Here is a 27,083-nt window from a genome sequence, read left to right as displayed (position 1 = left end):
GAAATTTTTGTGAAAGAAGAAATCGGTCTGGTAAGCGCTGAAAAAAAGTGGCGACAGACTCAAAAAACACATCATAGTAAAATTAATATCTTTTCAGCTTCGAGTGGAAGCTAAAATATTTATATATGTTTTTATATAACTGAAGTCTGATTTAGAAAGAGTCACAAAATTTCATTCAGAATTCGCCTAAATATCATAGACAAAAAATTGTCTGCTGATCTGTATAATTAAAAGTATATTTATATGCAAAAACAATGAAATAATTGTAATAACCATGATATATGAGCCTTGCAAAACCTTTGCATTTTAACTAAAAACAATTCATCAATGATTGGTAAACAGTAAAAAAAAAAACATTTTTTAAAATTGAAAAATTCTATTGTTAGATATAACTAGCTTTGGCGATTACCCACGGTCAGTCTCAGGTAGGGAAAGACCGGGCAAAGTAGGCTAAGCTTAGGAGAAAATGATTACGAAGTATTGTTGCTTAAGGTTTTACAATGAGTAATAATATTTTGAAATTATCTAACATTTTAAATTCTACCCTTGAAATTACTTTTATATTCATCAGTAATAAGTTTAAACAAATTTTGAATTATTCGAATCTTAAAAACTACTATACTTTACTTTTTTATATTTACAAGCGAATAACTAACTTCCACAATCCCAAAATAGTCACTACTTGGGTATTGTTTTCTTTAATAATGTGGAGATGTCCAAAATAAAATTTTAAATGTGCCTTAGACGAAAATTGTTTTAAATAATTTCATTAAGTGATACTTCTGTAACGGTTTTAGCTTAACTAACAGTTTTAACCCAGTATATTGTAATTATTAATAATCACGAACTGATTTTTTAAATGATACTGTACTTTCAGTCTACGTTTACAAAATGAATTTATGACATTTAAAATTTGAAATATTATCATTGTGAATTTTGCTTGGACATACCCTACCACTCTTTTCACTTGTACTTTTTATAATGATAATTTATATGAGAGAGTAAGTGAAAATAAAATTTGTGTATCGTGACATTGAACTCCTTTCGCTTCATTTAACTCAGGTTCAAATATTCTAGTTAAAGTTAATTAAGTATACACAGAGACTTTATCTTTTTCAAAATACATTTATTCCCGTTATATTTATTATTAATCAAAAAATTAATAAGACCATAACTTTCGGATTTCCATTGTGTAAAGACCACAAAACAAAATTCTTGTAGGTACTATAATACAAACCTTGCTTTTAAGTATCGTCTTAAGATTATTGTGTATAAAAAAGATATTTTTAACATTTAAGTGTTTTATGGCTAGATACACTCCTAAAGTTTACGTCACGATTATTTGCAACGCTAATGTTTGCAACCGTTGCTAAATGTTGAACTGATTTTTTGATATTTTATCTTATGTATTTGCTAGAATTTCGTTAGATCTTTCCAACCTAGTGTTATGTTCTGTTCAATAAATATTCGCATGTATCTTTTGAGCTTTAAACGAAATATTTTTATTGATTATCGTTAAAAACCTGTCTAGTTCTCTGTGTCGTATTAAACAATTGAAATCAATATTCCAACTTTAAAATAGTATTATTGAAAATCAATTCTATCAATATTAGAATTTTTATTTTAAGCTGAAAAATAATTTAAAATTCAAAAACTTTCGGGTAAGTATTTTGTTCTATAAGTTAAATACAGTAACCTGCACTAAAAGTTGAGACGTACTTACACAGGCACATTAAGGGAGGGAGAATAAGGGACATTTGTCTAGGGTGAAAAATTGAGGAAGCGGTAATTTTTTCTTTTTAAATTTATTTAACAAATATTATTACTCAAATTTAACAATAAATATTAAAATCCTTTTAAAACACTTTTTTCTTCTATTTAATTGTAATTTCTTTTACATATCATTTATGATTTATATTATATGTGTACAGATTTTTATACATAAGACGCTGGATGTAGCGCAGAGGATCCATCGTCATTTTTGAGTAGTTAAGAGAAAAATGTTGGCCGTCTAAAAATTATTAAAATTATAAATAAAAACAATCTAAAAAAATAATTCATTAAATAATTAGCTTTCCAGTACACTTTTTTTCTGGACACAAGAAAAAAACAATGTAATTATTTATAATCAGTGGGTAAATCAGTTTCGTAGCCAGAAAACTATATTTGAAGGGACTAATAAAAAGTTTTATGTTTTTATAAAATTTGTTTTTGCTTAGTAGTAATTTTAAAGTACAAAATTTAGTCGTAACTAACTATGGCCATCACTTGAATTTCAAAAGGGGCAGCCCCATTAACCGCCACTTAATTGTTAATTCTACTAAATACCCCAAAATAAGGATTGTTTAAGTAATATTTTATTTTTATTTTTCCCCTCAAGTGCATAAGCATAAGATAGTCAATTTTTTTGGAGAGACTAGATTAAATTATTTCCCCTCTGAAAAATAATTTTAAACAACAATGTATATAATTTAGTTAAATTTCCGAAGGAACTAAATTATAAACTGGGGATAAACCCTTGGTTCTTCTCCACCTACGCCCACTCACAAGTGCTATCATAGTTTCATATTTTTAAAATCAAAAATTTAATTTTAAGAAATTTAGTGATAATTTTATGTATATAAGTTGTAATAACAAATTATAGCTATCGTAGTTGTTAAAGTTTTATTATAATTTAAAGCACCCTAACTCTTAGGCTTTTAAATAGATTAATTAATTAATATATAATTCATAAAAAAGTAAAAAAAAATTAATGTAGAGTAGATAAATCAGATATTAAATGGAGAAGCCTCGACGTTAACTAGTTTTTAAATTTTAATCCAGTAGCTGTGAAAAAATTTACATTAAAACTTACAGAGTATACAAGGTCTATACCTCCCAAAACAACAAACATTTAGTCTTACAGAAAATTTTTTGAGATTTAATTTTTCGGCTTTTTGTTGAGATACTTAAATTTTTTTTTTTAAGGCCGCGGCAGCAAAGGCTATTGGCCGTGGTTATATATATATTAATAGTATATCACAGTAAAGTAGTTATTTAAATAATTAGATTAGGTTGACAATGGAAGTGATTAACAGTTATTCATTAGCAAAGATGCTTAAAATTTAAATAGACTTTAAGAATTTTTAGTAGATTCAAGAAGTTCAATATTTGAAAGCAATAAAAATACCAAGATAATAATATTTTAAACAATATTCATAGTTATGCCTTAATTACAATTTATTTTTACGGAGAAATGTAGTAAAATAATTTTATTTTTATATAATAATCGTAGAGTTAAATCAATAAATAATTATGAAGTAACTATACAATTTTTTTTGAAGACTTAAGTCCGATATTGAACCAAGTCTCTAATATTCAGTTATATTTTTTTGTAAAAATTTGTACCCTTTTCTGAATTTTTTTATGTCTTGAGCCCCAACAAGTCACACTTATTTCTTACGCTTTAAAATAAATTGTTGAATCAATGTAACGAGAGATTATTTGAAAGCATCGTCCGAAAATTCTTAAACAATAGTGTTAAGGGTACAATATTTTTTGTGATTGGAAAACTCGCTTAATTTGTTAACTGTCAATATGCTAGTCGACAAGAGATTTAATTTTAATTACAAACGGCAGGGTTACTATTTGAAATCGCTTAAAATTATAAAATGCCCGTTTACATTGTTTTTTCACTTAACATTTGAATTTGTTTAGAAAATTAGAAAAATCCGAACTCTAATGATATTCTATTAGTCTACATCCGTCTAATAACTCTATGGAAATCCTCCAAGTTGCTCAGTATGGAACTATTTGTATCGACAATAGTTCATGGCAGCGGTTAATATTTATCATGAGGTAGGTAAGGGCTTTCCAATAGTCACAGTCGACAGTTCAACCGCTAGGCGCCGGATTAGCGCTGCTGTCCAACTCCGCGTGGTATCCGGTCCGGTGAATGAAGTGTCTCTAGACAACGGGCGAAAATAAAACGACGGAGGGGAAATAGCAAAAAACAATAAAATAACCACTCGGCGCGGAATCGTGTTGCAGCTGCGGCGTCTTCTTTGACACGGCTAACGTCTGCTTAATAATTAAATAACAATAAAATACGATTGTACGAAAGAGATATGATTGTTGTTCTGGAAGAGGCGGTAGAGGAGTCGCCCACCCCGTCCGAGTACCTATACTCTGATTGTCGCACACGCGCGCGAGCCACAGACCGAAAAAGACACACACAAACCGCTTGTGCGACACCACATCAACATCATTACGGCAGTTTTCGTTACGTTTCATTGCGCGCACCACACGTCGCTGTCTTATCACTGGATACACGCGACACACGTGTATATTGTTATGGTTTTTTTTGTTTTCCAACTTTGTTTCAATAAAACATAAAAAGGAGTATTCGACTTCGCCACGCTGCCTACTAAGGAAATTGTTTAATACGTTTTTTTTAAAATGCTGGTAAGTATCACTGAGACGAACAATTACTATACAAACCGTAGTTATCAAGGGCGACCACGGGGCACAACAGTGGGGGATCAATAATCACCGACGAAACGATTACGTTTTTTACGTTGTTGTTGTTGTTGTTGTAGAAAAATGTGTTTGGATAAAACGGTGTCTACTTGTGCCTCGATTCTGAGGTAGCTCTTGGCAGTGGCGCCACTGTCATATTTTATATGCATCCCATGATAAAAAAGATTTTTTATTAGGTCACCTCCAAACTTTTTACACGTTCATTACTATTTTTTCCATCGAATCGCGGATATTCATTAGGATTAGCACGTCTCTCTACATACCAACAATCCTGTACGTGTATTACGACCGCACAATACGCGTGTTTAGGGATTGGAGCTCACGGTGAAGTGAATAGTTGTTGAAATAGTTTAATATAAAATTTAGACATAGAAATATATTGGTGGCATGTTTTTATTTCAAAACTTTTTGACCTTTTTTTTAACGGAGGGTGGTGTGTACTGTTTTGAAACAGCCAGTCTGCGTGCGCAATGCTTACGATTGTTGCGTCATCTTTCAGCTGCGGCGGCGTAGGAATCCCTTCGTGCGACGCGGGACGCCGCCGCCGTCGTCCCTAGACAACTTGGGCTGACACAAATATTGGCAACAAAAAATTATTAGGACACGTTATCGTTGTCGGACAAACGACCTGTGACGTTATTTTTCAACATTTTTTCCATCGCTGGATTGTCGACAAGATTTAATGAATGAACTTTTTAAATGTAAATGAACTCTTAGTAGGGGTTTTTTTTTCTAACGATTTCTTTCGAAACGCTTAAATTATATTCCAAATTTAATAGTGTTAGTCTATTCTTTACTAAATGGAGGAATAACATCTATGGCCTCTTTGATTTCCTTTTGAAAATATCATCTCCCAACTTTCCAAAAACTCTTAATCACCCCTATCTAAATTTTCTCAGAGTACCTATTAAAGAATTCTATTCTAATAATTACACTATACGTTTTTTATTTTTATCAAGTAACTTAAACATAGTTTAAAAAAAAAAAAGTGTTTTTTTTTATTAGGTTTTCTAAATAATGTAATTGTTATAGTCTATAAAATATCCTCCGGGAATCTTTCAAATTGCTTTTTTTATCGTACATGCTTATTTAATACCATAAAATATTTACACATTGCATAAAAAGAAATAAAACTTTTAATAATTTTTTTTTTTTACTGTTCTACTAGCCCAATTACACTAAAAGTGAGAGATCCTACGATGCCAATACTTTTCAGTGAGCTGCATTACAGTTTATTTTTAATTATAAATAATATCGTTAAATAATTATAATTACGTATAAATATTATTTAATCAATCAATTTTTGTAACATTCATACGTTACATCTTATAGAACGGATCAATTAAAACCATTCGGTTATTATGATTATGGAAAACTATCATTGATTACTTCGAGTATAATATTACTGTTATAAGGAACATTAGAACAAATATAATTTTATGAATAATAAAATAAATATTATCATTATTAAATTAAATTAAATGATTTGTTGATACCTTTATGCATGATAATAATATTATTGATAACGACAATTCGTTATATTAATAGGTTATGTATAACTTATTAATTGTATGTGCATTTTATTAATTTTGTATAGTTCAATTTCACCAAAATTCTTAAAAAAAATTTTACTTTGTTATTTATTATCTTTTTGTTTTAACATTTGTTTTATTTGTTATCAATTTGGTCACTAAACACAGCCTCTCAGAAACCAAATAAGAGATGAAAACCCTCCTCTCTATAAAGTGGCCCTGCAATACATCGCTGTATTAGTGGTTTATAGATATTGAATTTTAACGAAAAAATAATCATATTTGATTAGTTTTTACGTAAAAAGTAATCGAATAAAATTAATTGCTAAAAATTACATAAACGAAGTCTAAAAAAGAATTAGAATTAAAGATGTAACTTAGATTTACTAATTAATAATTTTATTACATGAAAATCGGAATAATTTAAAGACAGCATAATTGCATATCAGCATCATTTGAAAAATATTAGGTAAATTTCATTGTGATTTATAGTTAAAGTTTGTTAATAAAAAACTGTATAGCGACTGAAATAAAATTGAATTTAAAAATTATATAAAATCGCAACGATATATGGTATTACTATTGTACAATATATATTTAACAATGCTTAATAAAGTGGAAGTAAATATAAAAAAGTCGTTAATGAAGACAAATGTTTTATAATATTTTAATATTTCATATTAATAAAAAAAATGTTGCTACATTTAATAATCAAACTCAAAAAAGGTCTAAGTTTTGAAATTTTATTAATAAATAATTTTTTTTTTCTACCAAAGGTCTTGCCTTGTCGTTTTACCAATGGTATATACTGGGGAAATTAAGTGCAGTGGTTTGCCGTTGCCTTTTGCACTAGGATTATGGTGCTTTTTAGCTACCGTAGAAGCGCACGCATGGTCACCCATCCGTTCACCCACGGCGGTAGGCGCGGCTTAACATTAGAGTTTTGTCAACAACTAGTGTGACCACCGCGCCACACCATGCCCCTCAATAAATAATTATACTTTAAAAATAGTATTGATTAATAAATATTTGTCAAAAACAATGTCTTGTTTGAGTAGTAAACATGATGTGAATAGAATAATTCGAAGATATCAATGAAATTAATTTGTTTTCGTATTTCATTATAAAGACTTAAAGCAGAAAATATAAGACTTGAGATTATAACTTAATTTGAAATAGTATAACTTTATGCGTCTCAAATTATTAACATACCATATAATTATTAACTACTGGCGTTCGCAAGAGGTGGAGGGTAACTTTCACGAAAGTTTGTAATCAATACCTAAGTAATTAAATATATTCCGCGATCTATTTTTAATAGTTTTTATAGAAATGATTATTATATACACAACAAATAAGGTACTTATCTGACTACTAAAGATATCGTAAAAAAAAGTTCAATATTTTAAACGCGCGCGTTAATATTTTCAAGAAGTCTAATTCAAGCTAACATTTTTTATGTAATTTTAAAAGTAGTAAGATTTTAATTCACATACCTCGTCGTCTAAAAATAGAATTTTTTTGATTTATTATCATAATCGTTGGTAAGCGTCAATTTACAAATTGCGTTGTTCGTACAAAATACATTAAATATGGATGACATTTTCTTTATTCTTTGGCCCGTTCAAGTATAATTAAATATTTCAAATTTAATGTAATCGTACAAATTAAAAGAACTGTGTAACAATGGCACACCGCTGTTTCAAATGCTTAACTAATTTACCCGATCCGCAGCTAATTAATCCGATTAGCTACCGAGTGTGTGCTTAGTGTGTCTAGATAGCAACTTAAACGAGACGCTGAAAGTGGCACGATTTTTATTTAAACAGATAATGCGATTTGAGGAGCGCACAGTAAATGTAGGGTATTGTAACGGCACAGGTAAATACCTAAACAGTATCCACAAATCAATTATTTGTATAGTAGGGATATACTACATCATTAAGACCATAGCCGTCTAGACGAGTGGGGATTGTGTGATTGAGATGATCAGGAGAAAATATAGCACCAACAATAAGTAGTAATAAACTAAGTTGTCGTGAGATTTATCACCGTACTTGGCACATTCGAGTGTCGTTTCTTTTTTGGAGTTTGTGTGTTCCACGTCTCTTCACCAGGTATTTATTAGTATATTTTACAACCTGAGCGGCAAAAACAACAAATTTTATTTTTTTTTCATACCTCCTTATCTATTGATTTCCATTTATTCTTAACGTCTATTATGTGGCAACACTCATTTTATTAAAATTTTAACTAATGCGAAGGACTTCCCTCATAAATGTTTATCGTCTATTTTTTAAGAATGACTTTTTGCCAAATATCAAAATTTGCAATCTTTTGTTGGCTTTGTATAATATTATTGTTATTTTTATCAAAAATATTAATTACTAATAATTGTAAGTATTCAACAACTGGGATACCGATAAACAATAATAGAAATTTGATTTATTAAAAATAATGGGTCTACTGTAAAACCGTTTTTTTTTTCTTTTTATTCCACGGCCGACATGGTGTTGGAAGCCTATCGAATTATCGTGAGGTATTGCTTCAGGACGACTACTGTAAAACCCTAAGGCTTAATCTTTACTATACTCGTAGTTTTTATTTCGTTTAATTGAAGTTAAACATGTTATTATTTTTTAATATAATATGACACGGATTAATCCTCAAAAAGCAACACATTATATAGAATTCAATGTATTCTTGTCGTGTGTAATTAATTATTGAAGCACCATAATTGCATAATATTATTCAAGTTTTCATGAATTATTTTTATGTGTATTCAGTGTATTCATAAATTTATATATTTATTTTATAAACAATTTTTTTCTTAAACGTAAATAATTACATTTAAAATATTATTTATCATATTATACGTGAAATATGTAAATTTAGTCTTAGAGTAACCCATACAAAAACAAGACTTTTGTATCAATTATGTGATACAAAAACCAATATTTATTTTCATGCGTAAATGTTGTTTACATTTGATTCATAAAAATTATATTTTAAAGTAATTTAATCAAAACTAATAACTATTTATAAAATATCATGTACAATAATGTACTTACTGTACATTATAGGGTGTGTAAAATTAATACACAACATGTAAATAATACATTATCAACTTATACTAAATAGTTATTTGGTGTGAACTTATGTCATTTATTTATAATTAACAATACAGTAATTTTATAATGACCATATTTCTAAACACTTATTCACATATAATTTTACAACTTATTGAATCTTTAGCTTGACAACAAAATCCAATCTATATTGATATTATTAAACGAATACTAAGTTACACAATTAATATTTCTCAGAAAAACATTGAAATAAATCCTATTATTTGATGCATGTTTAGATTTATTTTTGTTCAAATATTTACTATAGAAATTTGATTGATTTTAATACTGTTTTTAAACTAAATGTATGTGTTTACAAAATATTTGTTTATGTCTAAGTTAAATTATACAATTTTAATGAATAACTCGCAGGATGCCGAACATTTTATGTTTATAATTAAAATTTTGTTGTTTCGTGAACATTTTTCTTTTTAACAATATGTGTTAATGAATTTACAAATCATTCATAACTCATGAATCATAAGTATTAGCAATCAGCATACTAGTATGGGTTTTACTTATTAAAATTATTTACTACTCGGTTAAAACAATTCTTAATTTTTTTAATTATGTTTATTTAATGTCATTTTTGTACATTTTATTCTTGAAATAATGTAACATTTTCAAAATTTATGACAAAAAATTTTCCGTATTTTTTTTAAATTAGATTAAAATTCTGTATTTAATTACTTTTCACACATAAGAAAATATCTATTGGTTAATTTTAACATGTTTCTTTTAATGTAATATATAAATGCATATGAATGGCTGTAGGATTTATTTGTGTATGACTTTATTAAAGGGTTGTAAGTTATAACTAAGAATTTCATTAAACTATTATTTATAATGAATCAACTTTTCAGATTTAAATTTTTTATACATATTTGTGGAGTTACATGTTTTTATTTACCAAATGTCCGCCATAAAACAAAAATACCATCAGACATATAAAAACACCTTTGCGGTATCTTGAGGCAAAAGCTCACCTTGTCTTCTTCCAGATATATCTGAATATACTTAGTGACATTTTTTTTTGAAAAGATATTTATTTTTAGTTTATTCTACGATTAAAACCATGGGGAAACAAAACTTTATTTTATTTTATATTTTAATTATGTTTTAAAGAAAAAAAAATGATAAAAATATAGTTTTTCGTCAATTTTCTTTTTTATAGTTTAAACAATGTAATTTTTTATATAAAACTTAAAATATAGAAGTGTTTTGTATAAGACTATACACTTTATGTACATGAAAATTTTTCATTCTGATCGCTCTCTACACAGCAAAAAAAACTTAACTTGTAATCTTAAAATTATACTTAGATTCAGTGGTAATATATAAAACAATCGTATAAAATAAAAATGATATAAAACTATTTTTGATAATTATAATTATTATCAGTCAAAATTATAGTGTAAAAGTTGTAAATTTTGTTTAAGTCACTTTTAACATTACTATATATTCAAATGAATTGATAAAAATGTGCAATAATGAATTTATAAAAGCATATGTATCGGCTTAAGTAATAATACTGTTAGTATACAGTATATAGGTAAATAGGTACATTATAGCGAGTATAGAGGAAGCTTAGCTCCCTCTAATTTAGACACAATCCCTACCCCAAAATGATGACAATTAAATATATATTCATATAGAAATATTTTAAAGGGAGAGAAAATTAGGTTAGATCTCTGAACATTTTTTCCATATTAAACCTATGCATATGTATTTATTATCAAATTCAAGGCTGTATCTAAGGGGAGGTTTAAGGGGTCCGCTCCCAAAACATTTTTTAAAATATACATTTATTTATATTGACCTTTTTTTTCCACACGCTGGTTTTATTGCAGGCCACCCTGGAACTGCTGTTAGGAATTACTTCATTGTTATATATATAAACCCAACAAAAACAAATCTAAACTTCTATGTATGCATTCATATTTTGAACTTGTACCAAAATATTATTCTGGATACTGCCTTAGACAAATTTTATCTTGGGTAAAAAATAATTTATACTCTAATTCTTTTAAAAGAACCACTTTTAGGATGGCATATTTTCCAGTGGGATGTATCCCTTTCCCCCAAATGGGCGTCTATATTATCACTAAAATTATTCAAGTAGAATTTTAATTACATAAGTAAAAAAATTGAAAAAAATGTTTAATATTAATTACTTTTGATAAGCGTGGTTAAGAAAGTATATTGTTTCTAAATTGTTAATATTTATTAACAATTTATTTTGCTATATTAATTATATAAAATAAGTGAAGATGACGTAAAAAATATTGACGTATTTTTATGTATATTTTATAGGTATTACGTATATGTATATACGTATGTATATTTTATAGGTATTCAGAACAATTGTGTTATTTTTTTTTAATTTTTAAAGTTTAAAGTCTATTGAAAGTGTATTTTTAATTACTTTTGACATGTGTGTTTTGCCTTGGGATATAAGAAAAACATAAAAATAAAATAAAGATTTAATTTGAACGTTGATAATTTCATTATATTCGGAAGGTTTCTTATTAAATAAATGCTATTAACTTTATTACGTGAGTAATTCTGATTATTAGTAAGGAATTACCCATTACGTCATCATAAGATTTATTAAGTCGATATATTAAAAAATATCAGTAATTTACATTATATAAATCGCTTGTGAATTTTGCATTGAAGTGTCAAGTATCATAAGATGTAATATTTACATTACTTATGATAAACTTAAAAAGATTTTAACAAACGTCAAGGGTGTGTTCTGATGTTTTATATAAATTTGAATAGCCCAATTACTTTTAAGAAAATTTTTTACATATCCAGAAAAAAAAATTATTTTAAAGTGCTTGTCATGTGCTATGGTAGTAATGAACATCCTAATGGAATTACTAAATTTCCAAATTTATTTTATATATTTGAAGATTTTTTAAATATTTAAAAGTTTCATTAAGTTCAAAATGTGATAGTATTTTCCTATATAATAACATATATTTGGTTTGGTTGAGTTCGTTTGTTTTTTTAATTTGGTAAATTCTTAAAATAATTTTCACCATTTTTTGGTTGAACCAAAATAAGAGTTACCGTTTTTTCTCCTAAAAATACTTAATTATTACAACGTTATCATGTATTATAACATTTATTCACAATCATTTATTATTAGCGTTGAACATTTTTCGTACCTTTAATTATTGTTTGTTATTTGTATATTTGTCAAATTGACGAGAATGTATTGTCCAAGGACTTAAAATTTTTAGCAAAATACACATAGTACCATTTGTTACATTGATATAATTCAACATAGTATGTAAATATGTCAAGAGACTATTGTTTCTTGTGTTTTACGATCAAATATTAAATATTAATTATGTAAATATGCATAATATATAACGGTTAATATAAATTTCATTGAAATACAATTAGTATGATGTCAAATTATGAACTTAGTTTAAATAACCTCGAAATCTTACTTTCAATTACTTAGGTCACAAATTTCATTTCTGCTCATTGTGTCCACTGAGTTTGTTTAGCTCTAAGTATTCTATTGCGGTTTTTTTTAAGCTATAAGTTATTTATTCTTATATTAATTAATGTAATCATATTGCAACTATTCGCGGTTATGACTATTATTGTAAAGTTTTTATGAGAATCTTTGTAAGGTATGTATCATTCTGATATATATATATTTTTAACTCCTGATTAAAAGTTGAACTTATTTAATAAGTTATCATGTTTTAAATAAAAAAACCCTACTGTCAGTTGATTATTCGCGTTAAAAAAATAGTTTCTTTTAAATTATAATTTTAGTATATTTTTAATTCTGATTTATTATAATTATAACTTCTTAAATTATTGATCTAAGTCGTTAATATTACCATTCATTTATATGAAAAAAACAAGTTTTGTGAAATACTTGACCTCTATTTTTGTAATGAATTTGTTTTCCGTGATTTAACTTAGGCATTCACAATAGTCATTTCACTAACTTTGAATAGTTATATTTAATATTGTAGGCGCGGTAAATTATTGTAGTCTAGTTAAAATTGTTTTAAACTTTAGTCTGACAAATTTTTTTTTTTAGATCCGGTTACAACCAAGTCTCTGGTTCTGTGTAATTTTGGACAGTTGACTAAAATATATTTATATTATAATATTTTAGTACTTTCTATATTATTTTGCTGACTAAAACTGAAATGCACGTCATCATTGCCTAATAATAGAACAATGTTAAAAATTAAGAATTTCTAAAATTGTTTTGTAGAAATACAGTACTTAATATTGAATTGTCACCAATTTTTTTTTTTTTTTTTTAATGTCTTTGTTACCTGCCAAAAATTGATTTTTTTTTTAAGTAATACTGCAAATATTACGGACAGTAAGATCTGTCGGTTGGTATAATTACTATATATTATCGTAGTTTTCATGGTGTTGTGGGGTATCAACTCCAATAAAAACATTTGCAGCCCTTAAAATATATCTAATTATTTGGGGAGAAGAGGATTTAAAGAAATATGATAAAGGAACTTCCTATCACGTTTATTATCCAATATTATGAGATAGTCCCAAAAGACAATTTTTATAAGCTACGCCCATTACACTAGAATATAAATAAAAAAATTATCTAAATAGAGGAATGGGATTGCATCCTCATAGTTATTTATTTTTATTTCAAGTTCATGTTTCAGTAATCTATGAAATATTTTATAGTACGATGTAATATAAAATTTAGAGTAATTTTGACATAGAACTAAGATCTTCAAAAAAGCGCACACATTCATAATTTTTCATTAAGCTACTAAAATCAAAATCAAATAATGTTCACATCAAATTATTGTAAAACAAAGAAAACAATAACAATAAATAATTAGTACAATATTGGAGAATAATTTTCAGTTTTTGCATAAGCCATATATTTAAATCTATTTAAAATTGTTTGTAACCCAAATTTATTATTTCAGTAGACAGATTATTGAAATACTTGGTCGACTAAATAAAAAAGAAGATAGAATGATTTATTTATAAATTTTTGATTTTAATACATTGGTTAATCTAAAACTAGTGTTAAAGTTATATACAGGATTTAATTGATTATTTTTTATAATAAAATTGATAGTTGTTTTGTAATAAAATTTTTTGACAGATAGTACAATAAATTTTCAGAGTGGATATCATAATCTTTATTAAAAATTACTTCCAATATTTTATTTTGCTCTACTTGCAACTTTTTTTAGATGGTTTTACTAGTTCTTCTATATAAAATTATTTTATACGTTAGTATGGATTCTATTAATGCCTTATAAACTATTTTTATAAAATTAATACTTTGTATATTTTAAATTTTTTAAAGATTAGATAGGTTTCTAAATTTTGTTGTTAATAAATTAATATATCAGTCAATTTTAAATTACTATTCATTATTATACTCAAGCTCTTTAGAAAATTACCTATTTTAAATTAATTTTTACAGAAACATGCAATACGTGACTCGAATTTTAAGTAATCTTCCGATTTAGAAATCGGATATATGAAAAGATATGTTCTCTAAACTAATTATTATTATTGATAAGAAAGTGCGGTAAAAAAAGGTTTTCCTAAGTTTAAAAAGAGATTATTTTCTTATAACCATTTGAATATGATCTTAATATCAAACTGTATTTTATTGAAAGTTTCATTCCAAGTGTCACCTCTTATGTCATTAATTTGTACATTGAAAAGCAAAGGTGATAATGCACCGCCTTACAGGACTCCACTTACAATATATTCATTGTGACTTAATGTGGTGTACATAATGGTTCTCATTGCTAAGTAGTATTTAATAAGATTCCGGACTTTATTTTTAATTAAAATTTTATCTAATATTGTTAGTAAAATGTTTAAACGTCGAATGTCTTAACCAAGTCTAAATATAGAGTACATATTTTATTGAAATCTATTGCAATATGCCGCACTATGAGTGCAATAGAGTCATATTTCCAAATTCGTGGTGTTTGACATTTTTATAAAATTCATTATAGTTTATTATTCTCTATATAAATATGCTGTCAATTTGTAAAATTTGACTTGAATTTAATATAAATATAAACAAAGTATTGCACAATGTGACTCTTATGGTAGATCAAAACTTTAAAACTCATTATTTTGACACGTCTTTTTTCGAGATACGGTCCTCTTGTACTCATATCGCGGTATGTTCAACTAATTTGGCAATTGTAAAAAGTACTTCTGTTTAATCTAAATCTATATTGTATGTCAGATAACACATTAAATTTTATTATTATTTTTATAGATTTCTATAACAAAATAAGATATGATTGGATAATTTTCAACATTGTTCCTATTGCCTTTTTTAAAATAGGTGTTACTATAATCGTTTTAAATATATTTGGATATATACAGATATGGATAGGTTAAATATATATGATAGTGGTTTTAAGAGTGCTGATGAGTTCTTTTTTTATACATTTCAGTAGTTATGTTTTCGTGTCCTGGTGTGGTATTTTTTTTTTTTTTTAGCGAGTTAATATGTTTAAGGATTATTTTATTAGTTATTGCATTAATTTGCTTATAAGTACGTACAGAAGAATTACTTGGAATATTAGTATGAGATGGATGTTGCGATTTAGATTTCTTACGTTTTTTTATTATTTTGGTCGAGTTATTTGATAACTTTAATAAGAAAATTATTAAATATATTTGCTACTTTATTAGAATTTGTTTGTATAATGAGTAAACAGCCTTCGTTATTTTTAATATTTGTTTGTTAATTTTGGTTTGATAAGAGGTTTGTTTATTATATCCCAACGTCTTTGCTGTTTATTTCTGCTATTAAAAGTTCAGTTTTTTAATGTGTGTTTGTAATATAAAATAATAAGTCAGATCAAAATTGGAGATGAAAGAAGATCATACGAAAATACTCGAGGGGTCTGACATTTTGCAACCAAAGTAAAGATGTTATTTTACTACACACAAACAAGTATAGTACATCGGGACATCTTTGCACCTAACAACCCTAACAAATTATTTAATATTAATAAAAAGATTTTAAATAAATATCTAAATTTATGACTTCAAAAGTCAAAACAAGTAAATTTTAATGAAATTTTTTGTAGTTTCTACAACTATAGAAACCAAAGTGCAAATTTTGTTATTATTCCTTATATACTCGAAACAAAGCATTGTGCTTTTTTTGTCCTTCGAAAATGTTTTTTGTTTCAATAGTTCACTAAACTCTTGACTATATTTCATTATGTTTAACTCGTCACGGGTGGGCTCCAATAGAATTCACATGTATTGTGGTCACTAAAACCTACAGATTATTGTTATTAAATTTTCCACTTGGATTTTGATTTAATTTTATGATGTGTTTATTTATAGTATAATATTTTTACTGCAGTTAACTTATTCTTATTTTGTATAACATTTAATTTTTAATATTTCTTAAACTAAATTAAGTAATTCTTACTGTTTTGTAAAACTTTAAATGTAAGATAAAGCAAAATAATCTAGCATTGTCTGTACCTATAAAGAGGAAGAGGTATTAGAGAGGTTAATTACTTACTCCTAAAATATTTGGGAACGAATTATTGAGACTCTATGAATCTTAAATTCAATTGTTTGTAAAGTAAACCGTTTAGAATAGCAATGTGGGTCACATTTAGCAAATTTCTACCCCGTACCCTCTGTCTGCGCACGCCTACATTTTTAAGATACTTAAACATTTTCCTTGAGCTGTTTATTAGAAACTAGAACTTTGTGTTAGAGTAATCCAAAAAGAAAATTGACCTGTGTTTTCAGTGATTTTTATTTTATTATTTGTCTCAAATAAGAAAAAAGAACATTTTCAAATTTTCATTACAATTATTTTTTAGGGGGTTTCTTATAAAAATAAGTTGATTGGGCGATAACAACTTTATTATTTTTACTTATTATGTTTCAAACATTTTAATACATCGAGTGGTTATGTACTGCGGGCGGAGTGCACAAACATTAGTAACGAGCTGTACCCATCCACTTAGTGTAGTAAATGCTTGTAACTCAATAAGTAATAATCCAATAGTTATTATCGTTATTACCATTTTTAATTTGTAAATTTTTTATTATGGGAAGAAATAAATTACTATTTCAAAAATTCGAAACAAATAAGAAAAAATGCGTGTTTAACGTAGTCCAGAACTTTCAAAATATTTATTTTTTTAAAGTAACTCAAAATATTTACTGGATCAAAAGTTATTAAAGATGTCAAAACATATTTATATATATAACAGCTGTATGCAATGTTCATAGGAGATAGAATATTTTAGTTTACATTACAAGATTTGTAATTAAAAATAATTAAACAAATGTAGTTATTGCGCATTAAAAAAGGTTTGTATACTTCTAATCAATATTCAACGAAATTTCTATAAGATCATTTATGGATAGTTGTAATAATAATTATTAGGGCGGATGCTAATGATAACTTTGGCAGGGTCCTTTATGAAAGTTAATGATCTTTTTTTTTTTACTCATAAAGTAAAATAAGTAAATAAATCGATAAATAATGGTTCAGTATATGTTTATTGAAAACAAAATATAAATGTAGTATTTTATCATCTGCTAATTTTTCGAGCTTTATTATTTATATTAATATATATATTTTAATAATTGTTATTTTAACAATATACTTGATTTTATAATTGTTTTTTACTAAATAAATATCATCAACGATTTATTTGGCACTTATTTACATTGAAAAGTGTTTAAAACTATATCTTGAGAATTTTCCTTAATTTGTACTCGGTATTTAATCCAGGTATACTTTATAGAGCCCATCTGATATGTTGATAGCCTCTCTGATTATCTCAGTATGACAAGTATAATATAGTTATTTATTATGTTTATTTACATAATATAACTGTTTTGTTTAATATTGAGTTAAAAACTATTTTTTTTTTTGTTCACCGACCTTTTTTTTTTTTTTTGTAATTTTTTGAAATTATGGCTAAAAAATGTGTTTCCCTGCTTCACCAATTCTTAGAGCTCGCTAGAAAAATAATTCTAAATTTAATACTGTTCATATATGTTTATTAATTCTAATTACTTCAACTTTTACAAGATGAAAATTTATAAAAGATAAAAGTCAACAAAACTTTTTAATAATTTTTCAAATACCAATAATATTATTTATCGTCATTATTATTTAAGTTATTCTGTGTAATTACTTTTACTGTATTTATTTTAATTACTGTAATTATCAATTGAAATTACTGGTATTTGGTTGACGGCAAAATTTATTTTGGAAGTAAAAACATAAAAAAAATCTCTACATACTAAAATTATACGTCATACAATTCTCTACTGTCCAATGACAATTGTTGTTTTCAATTTTAAAATACTGTTTACAAACATAATTGTTTTCGTTGGGACTACAGTAATTAAATGAATTAATAAACAAAATTTTAAGAACAATATTTTGGATGTCAATAGTTCATACAGGGCATTAACAAATAATACATGTTATTTTTTGCTAGATTTTAACATTTATATATTAAGATATATATTTGAATCTAATTTTTATCCAAATGGTTGTCATTTATGAAATAGATTACATAATAATTATCTTGGATGAACATTTTAGTAATTATTTATCTGTGAATGTAAAGTAGAATTACTTTGTATGAAATGTATTATTTAAAACGCATAGTTGCGTTTTCATAAAATTTGCATAAATAGTAATTTGGATTTAATTTTACAGTTTTAATAATCAATGGACTATGTTATTCATTATTTTGGAATTAGCTGACTTTGCAGCAAATAAAAAATACTTAAGGTAGAAGTGCATCGCAAAATGCTTGTAAATGTGCCGATATTATTGTGACATGTGTACAAAATGTTCTCTATACATCACACAAATGACCTTGATAACTACGACTAAAATGACTAACATGCGTATAATATTCATTACATCTGACATACTTTCGTTTTCAATTGTTTTTAATCTTTTATTTAATTACGGTTAAAATCCGTTGCATCTCAATCAAATCGTTCAATGATATTAAAAAAGTAATTATAATTTACGTCTACTAAAATATCCTATTCCAAATTATTTGAAATTGAATATTGTATTTGTGATGATATCGGAAACATACAATATTAAAGAAGACTATTTTTGATAATACATGTATAAATTTAAGAATTATCATAGATAATTAAGTCATTATGGTATTACTATTTATTTGTAAAAAAGATTTTTAATGTGTAGAAGAAATTAGAATGCAATAATTACTAGGTTTTGTTTATTAGACAGTGTTTCATCTATAATAGTATTTTTTATCCCAAGATAATATTGTATATTTTAAGAATAAATATTAAATAAAATGTTTTAAAAATATTTCTATTTGATTTAAGAATTTTAAAATATCTTTGATATTAATTATTCTTTCCTATCGGGTCATTCCACTTTAATCCGTGATTGGTATTTAAAAATAACATTAAAATCGTTAATTAAGATAGTTATAATTGGTTATGAATTATAAATCTTTAGTCCTTAATACTAAAATTAAAATAATTTTAATCTTTAAAATTAAGAACTATTACTTTTATAAATAAAAAAAATTATATATTTATTCCATTCAAAACTTGAAATTATTGATTCATTATAACAACATTTGGTTGTATTTTAATAACATGACTTTCTCAAAGTGTTCATCACCTATTAAAATGACATTGCTTACACTAAATACTACAACTGGGGCACTATTAGGTAATGATGTATTGTGTAGTATAAAAACCCTTTTATCATTCGATTGTGATTTTTTTGTTGATGCACTGATGTTAAGTATAATTCATACCTTTGAGATTCTATAAAAAGCTTTATTCTTTAGTAAGTTCCTCCAAATATTACAAAATATTACGCATATTAATTGACAAAGATTATAATTTTCATTATTTAAGGAACCATTGTGGATAATGCACGCTACACTAAAAAGTTTAATATTCTAATTACAAGTATATCTCAAAAGTATTCAAATACATTTACCTAAAAGTATTTAAAATACGAAAAGTATTCGAATACTTAAACAAGCCTGATAAATGATACTTATTTTATAAATAAATTATCATCAATACATTTGAAAATAAGTTGAAAATAATTAATTGACATTTGGCGCATTGAAATACAATTTAATTTTATATTTGAGTGAAATTTATCAGTTTTAATTAACTTATTAATTTTTGAGACATTAAATAGATTATCATAAATTACTAGAATATATATTTTTAGCAAGACGAAGAATCGACTGATGTGATGGACTTGGACGAGATTCTTGGTAATTTCGGACTGGGTAGATATCAAGTGACAGTATGTGCACTAATGGGCTTAGTACTTATGTATTCAAACATATCACCTCTAAGTTATGCTATAACTGCTAGCGATCTCAAATACAGGTAAAATATGTTCTTATTAAAATTATTAATTCACATTGATTCATTTTTAAATTTATAATTAAGAAACCTGTATTATTTTAATGCATTGACAAATTTTACCTTGCAACTTTTTAATTCTACAGTCCTATAACTGAGTAAATTTTAATTTTGTACATTTTATATAAATTATTCCCTCCTGTATATCATACGTTTTGTTATACGTTTATACTTTTTAGTACAAAACCACGTACTTAAAAATAAAATGTTTTAATTTTCATTTAGAAAATGTTTTCTTAGTATATACTCCTTTAAATGTCTGATTGGGATTATTTACTCGTTTTTATTATTTTCTTTAAACAATTAAGATCCATATAAATACTTTTTTGACATTTGACACGGTCATACAACGTGATTCTTTTAACACTAACCACTCAATTTCTCTTATAAAAAAATTTTTTTTTTACTTTTTTTAGTAACACATGTATCTTTATTTATCTGTTATAAATTTATTGCTATGTGTCATCCATTGTGTCTTATAGGGGTGTCAACTTTATTTTTTAAATGGAAACATTTAACATTTAACTAGATTATTAGCGAATATTATGTTATTATCAATTTACACTTATGGTTGAAGGTAAGGAGTGAGTTCTGCTATTTTTATCATTGGACAATTCTTGATCTCATTTCTTCTCCCGCCTAGGTATAAAAATTTTAACAACTTTTGAAATACTGGTGCAAAAATTGTTATCAACTAGTAAAATATGTATGTTTCTATTTAAAAAAATTAAGTTGACACTGCTATAAGACATTAGAGATGACACATAAAAATAATTTTATAACAGATTAATAAAGATGCACATATAACTAAAAAAAGTCAAATAAAAATTCACAAATAATATATTATTTTAAGAGAAATTGAGTTGCTAGTGTTAAAAGAATCACTCTGTATAAGTAATTACTTGATCATTTATGAATGCATGGCGTTATATGCGTCGATTTAAAATAATCAATGGTTTACCATTCAATCAAATAATTTATATAGCTATTTATTCGTAGAAATAAAACGCAATCAAAATTACTAGCCGACTCGGTTATACGTGAAATTATAAAAGATTCTTAAGTGTCTTTATTGTAACATGGGATAGTTTATAAAATGATGTATAATCGGTACAACTTCGTTATTATAATATTTAATAGTTTTCTCTCTTTTTTTTTTTGAGGGGGGAGGGGAAATATTCGGTTTTAATTTAAATATTATTTAAATTTATAATTCTCGAAATACAATATAGCGTTTGAAGTTTTGTTTAATAACATAAACTTTGATCATTTAATTCCTAGACAGTAAGAGAAGAGTTTTTTGAGAAATGCCTAGTGACATAGAATCATAATCGCCGCTTTACCTATTGTTATTATATTAGCATGGTAATAACTACTATTAAACATAGAAACATTTTTGTAACATAATTTATTACTAAAAAAAGCTTTAGGAAACACATTGAATCACCCTATATGTATTTAATAGTAGGTTTGTGTCGTTAATTACCTATTTTAACAATGAAAATTTAATGTGATTAAGATGTGAAATCCCTCAATGTGATCATGGCGATACAACATACAAACCTGATTGGTTACGAAATGCAGTTCCTTTCAAGGATAACATGGACGAACCGTTCAAGTGCCACAAATACCACGAGGTCACACAAAATATAAACGGTACTGAGGAATCGTTTTATAAGAATGCTTCATGTCTGCCGGACGCTTTTGATACGAATTCAGAAGAAAGATGTGATCGGTGGATTTTCGACGACAAAGAAAAGACTATTGTGAATGACGTATGTCATAATTAGTGCATGGAAGTTTATCTTCTAATATTTAACTAATTTTCTGCATTGCTCAGATAACAAATTTCACGTTAAAAAAATATATTAAGTTTGAATAAATTTAATTGATTCTTACATTTTGGATGTACTTAAAATGTTGTTACATTATCTAAATTTCAAACTTAATTATTTATAATTTAAGTAAAATTTCATGTTAAACATTGCAACAAATAAATCATTTGTCATCAAATCTACTTCCCCAATAATTTCTATACCTTTATCCGTGCACCTCAGATATAATTAGATATTAAACTTTTATACTAAAAACTTTAACCTGCCAAATCTTTTGTCTTGGTATATTTGCCTTAAATTTATATCTGAGTACGACGGCAATAGGACAATTAAAATTTTCTTTAAAATCTATAGCATTTTCATATTTTTAACTATTTTATGTAATTCTAGTTTAACATAATGTGCGAAGAAAACAAATGGAAACTGACGACAGTGGGAACAATTAATAGTATAGGACAATTCATTGGAATCCCTTTGGCTGGTTTCATTTCAGACAAGTCAGTACTGTACATTTTAATACGAAGAAGTTGTTTGAACTTGTTTTTGTTTGAACTTAAGGTACGGTCGTAAGTTCATTTTAATCATAGGATCAGTGTCGTCAGCAATCCTCGGAACTGCGAGATCTTTCACTACAGATTACTATTCATTTGTTTTATTTGAACTTTTGGATTCTGTTGCTTCCAGTGGAGTTTATGCCGCAACATTTGTATTAGGTAAACTTTGAAAACAACTCATTTATGTATATCCTTATCTATGCTATTAATTATTTTTACTAAAACGTTTCAAACACATTTAATAATTTTATTTTTATAATAACTTGTATACAATTTGTACATAAGATATTTTAAAAACATGATATTTATATTGCATGTCGTGTCGTCCAAAGATTTAAATTATGCTTATTTTGATTCCTAAATTAGAAGAATTACCATGTATTTTGTATTTAAAATAAACAAAACGAAAAATAATGGTTACGGTCAATACACGCTAATTTTATAATGTTTTTATTTTAATTTTTAAATACCAAAAATTTATTTTCGGCATTAAGTCAATTTATATGGATTTTGACATAATCTATTACTTATTTTAATATGAATACCAGTAGCGTTCGCAGCAAGAGGAGGCTGGTCGTCATTAATCGCATTATACTTAATAATTATTATAAACATTGTATGATTTTGATTATAGTAATGAGCAATAAAAAATCTTATATCTGTATGTACTACAAACGCAATAACTTACGTAGGACATCTCAATGGTACCACATTGAAAACATGAGTACGCCGGTGATAAATAGTTAAAAAAATGTATGCGGGGTAAAAGATCCCTTTTCCTTCCTAGCTAAAATACTTTTTGATCAATTTGTAAATTTTAATACAATATATTACATATTATTAATATTTATTATATTAATGTCATACAGGCCTCGAGTTAGTTAGTCCAAAAGCTCGTGTAACTGTTAGTACTCTCATGGGGTGTTTTTATCCTATGGGCGCAGTGCTAATGGGTTTTGTTGCTTATATGGTACTCGACTGGAGGATAATGCTCAGGATTCTTTATATACCCGGATTACTTATTTTGGGATACTCGTGGTAATTATTTTTTGAATTTTAGTATTTTAATTATTGTTATCATATTTCATTATTTTTTATGCGTTTCAGGTATGTACCAGAGTCAATGCGATGGCTTCAAACACAAAATCGAATTGAGGAAATGGCAGAAATTTTAGCAAAAATCGCTAAATCGAATGGAAAAACTATGCCAGCTAGTGTGAAAGAAGCTTTATTGACGAATCCAAAGTCAAATAATAACCTCGGAAATGGTGTAAGTTCTTAATTAGTGATCATGGGGGTTTTGTCTTCCTACCTATAAAAAAAAAATAGTTTTAACTTAAATGATCTTGTAGTGTAATTCTAACTAGTAATGATTTATGATTTTGTGTGAAAGTAAGGCTGCCAATTGCCAATTATTGTTCTAAAATGTATTTAATATAGAGAAAAGGTAGGATAACCCGCATCGATTTTCTATTTTTAACTATCTCTATCTTTAGCTATATTAAAAACAGTCTAAATTAATAATCAAACTTTGAATTTAGACATAAAATTCAATAAAGTAATCACATATATTTAAAATATTATATATATACTTTTAGGACGATGATGTTAAATTATCATGTAGCACATTGATGAAAAAAATTTTTAGTTCTAAAGAAATATTTTTGCGACTCATTAATTGCTCATTTTGTTGGTACGTAATTTTTAAAAAATGTCTCGAAAATCAAACATTTTAAAATCTTAATTTATTGAAATTTTTTTCAGGACTACTATAACGTTAGTGTACTATGGACTTTCATTAACTTCTGTTGAGTTTTCGGGGAATAAATACTTAAACTTTATGTTAGTGAATGCAATCGAAGTACCAGCGTTTTTAACATCTTGGTACTTTATGGAACGCTTTCCTCGGCGAAATACACAAGCATTCTCATTCTTGTTTAGCGGCCTTGGTTGTATTTTAGTTAATGTTACACCTGATGGTTCGTTTCGCTATTCTTAATTGGTTGTTTGTTTTAAAGTTAACTAATTTCTACGTTATTTTTAGGTCATTTATGGTTGAAGTTACTATTGTTCTTAGGGAGTAAATATGCAATTACTATGGCGTTTAACACTATGTATGTATTTACAGCTGAAATGTTCCCTACCGAATTACGTATGTCCCTGTTTGGTATTACTTCAATGTTTGGCCGTTTTGGTTCTATGATAGCACCTCAGATGTCATTACTGGTATGAATAATTTCTATTAGTATAATAACTGATTGTTCTAAATCAATGAGACGTGATTTTTTTGTTAATTTAATTTTAATGATTATGAAAAAAACATGTTCATATTAGAGAAATAATTTTAAGAATGGATTTCATAAATTACTGACTCCACTCCAAATTATGCAAAATAATTTCCAAAAAAATATTATTGATAATTTCAGATACCATAAAAAAATATACATAATTTTTACTAGTGTAGTTATAATATGTAAGTTCCCTTCTGGTTAATTAACATTTTACTTTATATCTTTTTGTTTTTCAATATGATTAAAAATCATTTTTTTCAAATCGATCAAATATAAATTAATACTCTGATGGTCGTTTACACAAAGATCAGTTGCCCAGTCCGTTCCTGTGTAAAACATTTGATTTAAATTATCTTTTACTATTCTAATTGTATGAAATAATTAATTTTTACTAAAATTTTCAGTCAGCATATTTTGGACAATATGTACCAATATTGTTGTTTGGTATAATATCTTTTGTTGCTGGTGCTTTAGCATTCTTATTCCCAGAAACCAAGGATCAAAAATTACCTGACACGGTGAAACAAGCTGAATTAGTTGGAGAAGTTTAGATTGAATAATACTAAAACATGCATAACTTTTACACATGTGGGAACTTGATATCCAACTAAATTCGATTAACTAATACAAATTACACAATTAGTTAGCGAATTATATGCATAAACAGTGTTGAATTGAGTGCCTTAACACAAAATGTTTTTTTTTTTTTTTTTTTTTTTTTTTAAACTATTTTCCAAGCCATGTTAGTGGTGTTTACACTTACATGTAAATTTTTGTATTTTTATTAATCGCTGACCCTTAAAAACCTTCCTATGTAACTTATGGTTAAAATTCTAAATGAAAACAAATAATTACCACATTCATATTGTATTTATACATGAATGCTTTTCTGATTAATAGATATATACTTGTAACATATTTTTAATGATATTATAAAACCCCAATTTACCATGTATATTGATGTTAATGTTATGCATATATATTTATATAACATATTACTGGTGTAAGTAATTAAGTCTCCTATATTTTTGAAAAAATTCCATTATTTTTTTTTTTTTGTCCAGTTTAGGATGTTTGTATTTTTAATTGTTGAAACTTCTGTGATATTTAATTGTGTAGAAAATACATGAATTTAATATTAGTTTTATTTAAGTTTTACATCAAATTACGTGGTATAAATTGTAATTTTGGTGCTAAATGAATATTTTAAAGCAACAAGATAAAACCTTGTTATTGTTGAGCAATAATAGAATCATTTGTATCATTAACATATTAAAGCTATTTACAATTTTTTAATGAATTGTATAATTTATAGTATTTATTATTTACAGTATTAATTATAAGAAAAAAATGTATTTAATTGATAAATAAATGTTGAAGTTCACAGAATCTTTCATATGTTAATCATATTCCTCCCTCTAACGGTAATTTTAAAAAATATTCTGATAGAAAAATACTATAAAAATTGCCGCTTTAATAATAATTTTTGTTTGTCTCTTAATAAATATCTGAAAAAAAGAGACAAATAATTCTAATTTTTTTTACTTTCAGTAATTGTTATTTATATTAAGTTTTCCTATCTAAAATTTAATAATAAAAAAAAATAATAATAATATTTTTGTATTACTTGTTAAATTTTTGGATACAAGTATATTTCAAATTTCTATTAAAATTAAAAAAAAAAAAAATTTAAGATGTTAATTTTATTATATTTGCAATATTTATTTTTTCTTTTTCTTATTGAAATATATGAAATTTTAATTTTAATTTT

The 27,083-nt window shown here is 26.0% G+C and overlaps 1 protein-coding gene across 3 annotated transcripts; it reads left to right on the top strand.

The window, feature by feature from the left end:
• The first annotated feature begins 1,468 nt into the window (after window positions 1-1,468).
• LOC126902436 (solute carrier family 22 member 4-like) lies at window positions 1,469-26,701 on the top strand. Of its 3 annotated transcripts, none has more exons than XM_050679710.1 (11): window positions 1,469-1,661; window positions 20,433-20,596; window positions 22,152-22,407; window positions 22,858-22,964; window positions 23,026-23,180; window positions 23,891-24,059; window positions 24,129-24,291; window positions 24,620-24,714; window positions 24,786-25,000; window positions 25,066-25,247; window positions 25,717-26,701. In XM_050679710.1, the coding sequence occupies exons 2-11, from the start codon at window positions 20,457-20,459 to the stop codon at window positions 25,861-25,863; spliced, it is 1,629 nt and encodes a 542-aa protein (XP_050535667.1). In that variant the 5' UTR covers window positions 1,469-1,661; window positions 20,433-20,456; the 3' UTR covers window positions 25,864-26,701. The 3 variants fall into 3 exon arrangements, with proteins under 3 accessions (XP_050535667.1, XP_050535664.1, XP_050535666.1); XM_050679707.1 differs by lacking the exon at window positions 1,469-1,661 and adding an exon at window positions 4,180-4,443; XM_050679709.1 differs by lacking the exon at window positions 1,469-1,661 and adding an exon at window positions 8,012-8,167.
• The last annotated feature ends 382 nt before the right edge of the window (window positions 26,702-27,083 follow it).

Source organism: Daktulosphaira vitifoliae, unplaced genomic scaffold (genome assembly GCF_025091365.1).
Source record: "Daktulosphaira vitifoliae isolate Bord-2020 unplaced genomic scaffold, ASM2509136v1 Scaffold_3, whole genome shotgun sequence".
NCBI lineage: Eukaryota > Metazoa > Arthropoda > Insecta > Hemiptera > Phylloxeridae > Daktulosphaira > Daktulosphaira vitifoliae.
This window is presented reverse-complemented; position numbering and strand designations above follow the sequence as displayed.

Coding starts and splice junctions, on each gene's coding strand:
- LOC126902436 (XM_050679707.1), top strand. Junction 20,597..22,151: donor GCTAGCGATCTCAAATACAG/GTAAAATATGTT, acceptor AATGTGATTAAG/ATGTGAAATCCCTCAATGTG. Junction 22,408..22,857: donor AAAAGACTATTGTGAATGAC/GTATGTCATAAT, acceptor ATGTAATTCTAG/TTTAACATAATGTGCGAAGA.